Source organism: Cystoisospora suis (assembly GCF_002600585.1).
Source record: "Cystoisospora suis strain Wien I chromosome Unknown contig_292, whole genome shotgun sequence".
In the NCBI taxonomy this organism is placed as follows: domain Eukaryota; phylum Apicomplexa; class Conoidasida; order Eucoccidiorida; family Sarcocystidae; genus Cystoisospora; species Cystoisospora suis.
The window spans coordinates 430-8,989 of NW_027153094.1; the positions used below are offsets into that span (position 1 = coordinate 430).

Sequence of the window (8,560 nt, forward strand, 5' to 3'; positions counted from 1 at the left end):
TGCGTCTATCACTCTAGTGGACCCGTCGGCCTAGTTAGTTGTGCACTCCGCAGTGGGACCGGTCACCAAAAGGCTAGGAGGTAAGTTTTAGGAGTGGAGGCGAAGGCGTATATGGAGGCAGCGAGTTCTGAAGGGACGACGAAGCGGAAAATCGCTTTCCTGTGTCTTCTTGTTAGGGGTCGTTGAAGCGATGTGAGGACACGAGGTGTGCGCGGTTATCCCACTGAAAGCCGGAATGGAACCACACCGAACGCCGGTCGAGCGCGGACAGAAGCCCCAGCTCTGTAAAGACACATCACCGCCGTCGCTGGTTTTTGGCTTCTTTCCGAACAGATCACAGAGCACAACGGGTGACGTAATTTCGTCGGACATTTCGACGTACGTCTGCCCGTTCAGGCCAACATTGATCTGGGTCGAGGATAGGCGGCAGAAGCTGCTTGAACGACTCGTTATGCAGTAAGCAAATGAGGGGCGTATCCTGCACCACCGGCTTCTGCAGGAGAGCAGACCGGTGGAGAGCCCCGTGTAACCAAGACTCGCGGACTTCCCCGCTGCTACCTCAGCGCGGACGCACCGTCCTGCGAGTGTGGGGCCGGGCTGGGCTCCTGCTCGGCGGGGGCGGGCGGCAAGGCAGGGTAGGGCTGGCGTTCATAGCCACGACGCGCCTGCGGTTTTAAAAACTTCGCTCACATGACACCACGCGCTAGAGTGAATTTCTGTAGAAACAGCTGAGGTCTGATCTGCACTCGTGGGTAAAACGGTACTCTTCCCGAAGATGGGTGTCTCACGCCATGCCGGCGGACGAGGGGCTCAACAGGGCGCGGAAATGACGACAGTCGACGTCGAGCGAGGCAGCTTCGGTGTCCCTGCAGATCGTGTTTCTCCAGTTGTCGTCGATGAAAAGGAGACAAAGGAGACAGGTTTCCCGGGGTCCCGAGGACCAAGGGGCCAAACAAGAAGCCGTTCTGCTCGACGACTCCCTGAGTCGACTCCGTTGCTTGGAATATCGAAGCTGCTGATGGCAGCAGGTGTCGTCCTCGTCTCATTAATGGCAACCCGCATCGTCCTCTGTTTACACGGACAGGTGCACAGCAAAGTGACTGCTCGCGGACTCTTTTCTGGCACCAAGTTCCGCAGGCTTTCGGATGGGAAAAGATCCGCCAACACTCCGCAGCTGTTAAGCGTGACTGCTCTGGATCCGAATGTGGCGCAATCTTGCTACTTGAATCCTGCTTTCATCTCAGGTGTTGAGGGAGTGCCCTCCTCGGCGGACACGCAGCGTCCTGGGTATCCTCTGGCCGGCCCTGGGCCAGCCGTCGCACGGCCTCCCCGGGCTGCGCCGGCGGCAAGGCGCTCCTGGGTGGGGAGCAGCGTGGGTCTACTCGGTCTCGGGACTGTGCTGGTTGGTGCAGGCTTCGCTTTCTTGGCGGTCGCCCTGGCGCTTTCAGAGACTGCCACGTGGGCGGGGGCACTCGCTGGCGTGTTCTTCGCCGCTTCTCTAATATGGCTCTCTTACGTCTTTTTGACGAGACGAAGTAGTGATCGTGGAAGATCAGCAGCTCAAGGCGTACCCCCAGGTTCACCCTACCCGTAGCTCCGGTATTTGGGGAACGCGTCAACATGGACTAAAGGTGCTATATGAGCCCCGGGGCCGCTTTTTTTGGTCGGACGGCAGATATGCCTTCAAGACAACTTGCTACTATTTTCTTGTCCCGCACGTGGATGACTTAATGGACAGCACGACGAGGCAGTTTTTCCACGCACAGGTGGCTTCGCGGTTTGTCAACAGCCTATCCAGTTAACCCAGCGGCAAGCCAGCGGGCCGGCATCGCTGCCGTGTCGAAGCGAAGCTACTTCGTCGATCAGCAGTGTGGCATCTGAGCGAAATCCTCTTCGCAAAGTCGAGCAGGTCTCTCGCCTCTGTAGATTGCATGGCGCCCGCATAAACGACGGCAGTGCAACGCTCGTTACCGCCCCGGCGGCGCCTTGTGTCATGGGAAAACCACCTTTCGAACTCAGAACACAGAAAGGATCAACGGGTGGAGAGGGGTGCATCCAGCATTTGAGAGCAAAGACCCGTCCCCCGGCCCCTGAAGACGGGACTCGGCGGTGAAAAGCTTGTGCGCCCTATATATCACTACGAGTGATCTTCAGGCGAGTCCAGCGAGGTACGAGATGCTCCTCAGTATTCGCAGTGCGGTCAGATTGCTGGTGGAGGAGTGCCCCATCTGGGAGGGGCGCAGCAGTGTAGGGAGCCCGGCGTGAGAAAGTGTCGCATGTGTGTACGGACACCTCAAAACAGCTGCGAGGGTGCCTTGGGCTGAAAAGTAGTTGGCATGAGACCTGCACGACGACCCCAGGACCGTGACAATGCTATCTCCCGGGCAGAGGACGCGGCCTGAATTCGTGAAAAGTGGACTCCGTTTTGGAGAGGTTTGCTCCATCAGCTTCTTCTGCACTCCAGAAGCAGGCAGGTGGGAGGCTTTCTCTTCAGGGTACAAGGGCTACTATTTTGTTCTACGTGGTTTAATGTCCGCGTGTACGCCATTCTGGTCCAGAGTGTATACATGTGCATGTGTAATCTCTTTGTCTGCGGAGGTCACGTCTTGCATCGCTACTCCGGGGTTCTTTTCCACCTGTATTTCCCTAGACGTAAATACTTGGACTCTTGACCGCACGTATGTAAAAATATTTGTTAGGGGCAAAGAGGTGTAGCGATGCCGATATCTCCATGCTCCCTGAGAGAACCCTTTCTTACGCGAGACCGCACACGGATGGGCGGGAGACGCTCTGATACAGCTCCAAGCCTCTTACCTTTGGGGGGGCGTCCTCTGGTAGTGGAGAGATGACGATCTTATGGAGTCCGGCCCTCTGCTAGCGAGAATACAGAATACAGGTGAGAAAAGTGTCACGGATTTCTTGGTCACCACTGCACGGGTTGGAACTATGCATGCTGGCATCCTACAAAGAAGCAAGTCAAAAACAGCTATGCAGATCCTGGCTTCCCACTCAACACAGTAATAAATCTGGTGGCGTGTAGGGAAAGAGGTCAGAAATGGGTAGAAAAGCATAGGAGAATGTTTCTGACCGACCAGGCCCAGTCTGGTGCAGAGACTGGACTAGAACTCGCCGAAGGTCAAGGAAGAATAGAAAGGCATTTCCTTGTGATATATGGAGCGCAGGTAGTGGTTTACTGTAGTTTGCCCACTTTTTGCGCGACGAAGTATCATTCCTATAGACGTCTCCAACTGAACAAAACTACGCTGCTCACGCGTGCCCGCGGGCGTACCTGACTGACCGGTTACGCGCCCCCCCTCAACATCATTGGGTGTATTACCCGTACCTCCAAGAAGGATATTCTCCTCATTCAGATCCGCGGAGAAGCCAGTATGAATCCCTGTCTCTCCTGGAATGATAGAGATCCGTCACCTGACTATGCTTGACCCAAGGAGTGGGGGGCGAACACTAAGAAGGTAATCTCGAATCCTTTCGATCTGATACTCCTCTTATAGCTGAGGAAGTCTGTCTCTCACTTAAGGAAATTTTTTCTCCATTGACGCTCTCTTCCACGGATAACTCAATCACTTTTTCTTTCTATTGAAGAAAGTTCCACTGTTTTGAGTCAGTCCTTTTCCTTTTGTCCGCGTCCTTCTTTGACGTCGGTCCTTCCCCCCCCCCTCTCCTCGTGTGCTCTTCAGTCACATGTGTGTATTCACTGTTGCCACGGACGCAAACCCGCTACAGAGACGAACGAACAGCCGTCGGCCTCGTAGGGGGTGTGTCTATACTGGTATTGCTGTACACTACAAACAATGGCATTTGTCGTGGCGGTCAAGCAAATCCCGATGAACTCTTCTCGTACGCGGCAAGGAGTGCGGTCCCCCGCGTTCGTTTTACCGAAAAGCCTGGACACGTAGAAACTAAAGCACAAAGGGAGGTCCTCGGCCAAGGTAAGCAAATGTACGGCAGTGAACTGTACGTACAATCAACTCAGCTGCCGGACACGAGAAGACCTGGACAACGAAGGTTCACTTTAGCAAGCCGTATCGCGGAACTCCCTTCGACCCGGACTCGCTGCGGGCTTGCTACGTCAATACTGGTTTTTCCCTCGCTGGCGAGGAGCGGCGTTCGCCTGGAGACACCGGAACTGCTGGAGGTCCCAGCGACCATGCACCGACAGATCTGCCGTCTTTGGAAGCTGCGCCTAGAGGAGGGCGCTTCCGGATACGGCGCTTTACCCTGGCAGTACTTATACTCGCGACCGTCATCGTCGCTGCGGCTTTCACTTTTTTCGTGGTTACTGTGGCGATGGGGACTACGATGGAGTTTGTACCGGTCATCGCTGGACTATTTCTCGCAGCTGGCGTACTCGCGCTTGTGCACAACGTAGTTTTCCTTGTCAACAGAATCAGAAAGCGGTCACCAATTCACGTCCTATCAACAGCCGCAACCGACCCTTAGATCATCGTCTTTGGGGAAATCGCCAGGATTTACCAGAGTTTCTAAACCAGTCCTCGGGCCGTGCTTCAGGCCCGATCAGGAAAGGCCTGCGAGACGACTCTTCTTTTGCTGGTTCTCCACGCGGATGACGGAACTGGCGCACAAGGCGCTCCCTCCAGGCCGGAACGGGTCCCTGATCGGCCTCAGGTTCAGTCAATCGACTCACTGCGAGACAGCATGGCCGGCGTGGCCGCTACATCGAAGTGAATTCACGTTGCCGGTCCGCATTGTGGCAGCTGAAAAAAGATCCTCTCCGCGGGGACGTTATGCCGCTTTCCCTTAGCACAACGCTCGAATTGAATATGGTAGTCGCCCCGGTGACGGTATGCCGTCCTGAGGGACCTCGGCGGGCGTTATGGCACCGGATCAGTTGTATATAAACCGAGGGTGACCTTTGCTATCCTGTTGAATGCTTTGGGCTCCTATGAACTGAGATAGTAGGGGACTATCAAGCAAAGCGGAATGCATCTGGTGGGCGTAACAATAACCGCAATGCCACCTTGTTGGGAGAGATTCGCCACGGGGAGGCTCCCGGGAGAGAAGGCGGCGCGTGCTGGCCCGGCTTTCGGAGTGATCTGTGTTCAAGTACGTGAGTACAAGCCGGGCTTGATGAAATGACAGAGGTCCTTCAGCATGTCCCGTACAGTGAGGTTGCCGAGAGGGGGGCATCTTGGGCGGCGGCATCAGTGCGGAGAGCTCGCCGTGCAGCAACATCGCGTGCAGGTACGCAATTCTTTGAAGTGACCGCTCCGATGCCTTTTCGCCACTGGTTCAACAGATGACAGAAAACTTTGCTTCGACTGGTGGAAATAGTGGTTCTCTCCTGATTTTGATTTCCGTACAATTTACCTCGTGTTCAACCGAACGGCTTCAGGGGAGCACGTTGACAAGGCAGCGCACAGGCATAATGCTTCTTCATCAAGATACAGGTTAGTCTGCATCCGCTAACAAAGAGCCAGCCGAGTTCTACACGTAAGTAGCCATATACCTGTCCGATTCATCATAGTGCTCATAGATCAGACGTTCGAGAACGAATCACTCAGTTGGCGCACATGAACACATACATACATACAGATACGCGCATGCGCATAAAAACGCTTATGACACTATATACATCCCGCCATTCTTTCGTCTTCCTGGGTCTCGTGAGGCTTGGCAGGTGATATACAGGTGACTCACGGGTCGGCAAGGGTGCGGGCAACGAGTGCCTCTTCGGGCTTCTGCCATTGAGTCACTATCCACTTTGTACGCTTCTCCCGCCGCGCAGTGGGGGCGGAATCACAAGCGTGCTCGCGGGCTGGTAGGATTGACAGAAGCAGTTTTGCCGAAAACGAAATATTCTACTGTTATCTGTACCTTCGACCTGCACCCCGCTCTTACTGCTGGATGGTAACTCCTGTCGCAGGTCACATTCTGCAGTTCACTTCCCCCGTTCGCTCGTTTGTTGACAGCGACACAGCAGGCTCACCATCTATTCTTGAAAAGAGTCCTAAGAAGGGCGAAACCACGAGTTTGCTTTAATTTCCCAAAACCCTACAGCGCAACCCTCTTCCTCTCGATGTCTTAGGAAACCCTTCTACCAGGGCAAAACTAAGTTTCGCGCTTCTAGCTGGTCACACCGCGTTACTACGTGGTACGCAGGGACAAACGAGAAGTTTGTATACACTTTCCAGCCACGTGAGTGGCCACACGGGACCATAGTTGTCAGCACAGAACTCGCAGCTGGTCTGGCATGTAAAAACTGCGGAGGACGTCAAGTTATTCCCCGTCCACTGCTGACGGATGCATGCAGCCTCTTCATCTTCTTCGTCTTGATAGCGTTCCGCCAGGGCTCCAAGCTGGAAGCCCGTTACGAAACCTGCTCGCGACGGAAAAAGGCATCTCCGGTGCACCCGAGCGTCGTGAGCTGTCGAAACGCTCACAACATACTTTCAATGTATTTAGAGAGATACGCGTAACTACTGAAACCAAGGATCTGTAAGGGTCGCGACGAGGGATAGTGTTTTATATGGTTTTGTCGCTGGTGACATCACTATGGTGAGTGTCTGTCCCTTCTCGGAGGGGATACCAGCAAATTATTTTCCTATTTGCACAGTCGTGTAATTCCTCCTGGTGCGCGGACAAGGGGCTGGGTGCCCACACGTTCCCATAAGCAGAAGTTGATGTTGAATCGGGAATGAAAATGGACGTGGACCTGTTTGCTTTCTCGTCTGACCAGCAGGGGGGTTGGGGTAACAACCCAGCCGGCCGCGAGTGACTCTACTGACAGTCTGTTATGGCACCACCAGAGAGCTCGTTTTATCGGAACCTATATATCAACTCAAAGCCTTGTAGGGCCATCGACAGAGTAAAAACTGAAGGGCCTCGCACCCACTCCATTCAGTGTTTCAATCTCCACCGTGGATCAGCATCGTCAGCGACTTTTTATTACAATCTCAGATCGTTGTGTATACAGCAGTATTTCGACTGTTTGTCCAGAGACAGAACCCCTCTTCGGCGACCGAAACCACACGCGAGTGTGACAAAGGTCAGGAAAAAATCGTTCCTTCGGAAAGGAAGTAGCACACCAGCTTTTGATCCTCACTTTGCCGGGACGCCTTACTTGCGATGATGCATGTTGTGTGCGATGGACCACCCCGCCTCGGAGAGAACGAGGAGAATGTAACCGCAAAAGTAAACCAAAAGGAAGACAATACAGCAAGCTGGCGTATGTCTACAAATAAAGATATAGTCAAGAGATAAACGCGTTCTCCACTGACGTACACCTCCGCCCCTTCCTTCAGCATTCATCTTCCCGGTGAAAGGTACTACACAGCCCTTCGTTCTACACGCAGTGGCAAGAGTAAGACAACGACTTTCACTACGCGCCCGTTCTTCTTCTTTCGCTGTACAGAGAGGCAAATGACGTTGATTCTGTCCCAAGAAAAAGCCAACTGCGTCACAGCGTAACACGGTTATGTAACCCAGGCTCAACGCCGTCTTCACCGCTCGCCTCTTCCCCCCCCCCTCCGTCCACGCTGTATTTTCTTTTTTCATACCCTCTCAGATTTGTGGCTAGGTATCATGTTATGGGTCAGGATCTCGGGGAGAGCTGCTCGAGCAGAAGGTGCATGAAGAATGACGACTTCATCGTGATCAAGATCGAAGCTGAAAAACCAGGAAAGAAAGCGCGGTTGAAAAGACGGAGATAGTTAAGTCTTTAAACAACGAGGAGAGTACAGAGGGACGGGACATGCAAGAGAGACTGTCAAGGCACGCAGACTCTACTCCTTGTAGAGAAGAGTAGAGAAAAACTTGGTCACGTGTAATCTTCTGAGTCGGTATTCGCGCACGCATGCACGCGCAATCCAAATTTTCTCTCCGAAGCTAGAAAACCAAGACCATTTGCACCCCGGCTGATAGTGACGACGAAAGGCGGCCAGCCCGTGAAGAAACACAGTCACTCGTCACCCGGCGCAAGCTCAGGTATTACATTGGGAGGCCATATGTGGTACTCTTTGCACTGGAATACGCTCAGTGCAGCACAGTGTACATACGCTTAGATTCCCGTGAATGGTCTGGCTTGAATGTTATGACACTTATGTAGCGTTCCGGACCCATGTGTATCTCCAAACAACGAGCTGGGTACTCCTTACCGCCAATGTTCGTCTTGAGATTTTTCTACCATCTCCGCTAAATGATTGAGAGTCTTGATCGCTGTTCCATTGAATGCTTTCACCTGGGTATTGTGAATGTGCTCATATCCTACTGTAAGGAAATTACAAAGACACACAAAGACGAAGGCACGGCGTTCTCAGTAGAGAGAAGTGTGTATAGCCAAAGACGTATACCCACAAAGAGAAGGGAAGACGCGGCTATTGATACGCTGATGCAGGATCCTCGTGAAGGCCTGGCCACATACCTTGTAACCAACTCGTCTATCTATCTATCATTAATCTATCTATCTATCTATCTATCATTAATCTATCTATCTATCTATCATTAATCTATCTATCTATCATTAATCTATCTATCTATCATTAATCTATCATTAATCTATCATTAATCTATCTATCATTAA

At 52.9% G+C, this 8,560-nt stretch overlaps 1 protein-coding gene across 1 annotated transcript; it reads right to left on the reverse strand.

The window, feature by feature from the left end:
* Window positions 1-7,062: 7,062 nt before the first annotated feature.
* On the reverse strand, window positions 7,063-8,404 carry CSUI_000754 (uncharacterized protein). The gene is made up of 2 exons (XM_068060985.1): window positions 8,136-8,404; window positions 7,063-7,647 (listed from the first exon to the last, which is right to left on the reverse strand). Exon 2 carries the CDS (start codon window positions 7,534-7,536, stop codon window positions 7,099-7,101), a length of 438 nt encoding a protein of 145 aa, XP_067927039.1. The 5' UTR covers window positions 7,537-7,647; window positions 8,136-8,404; the 3' UTR covers window positions 7,063-7,098.
* Window positions 8,405-8,560: the final 156 nt, after the last annotated feature.

What these genes read in the sequence shown, in the direction of transcription:
- CSUI_000754 (XM_068060985.1), bottom strand. Translation starts at nt 7,536, where the DNA reads ATGAAAAAAGAAAATACAGCGTGGACGGAGGGGGGGGGGAAGAGGCGA.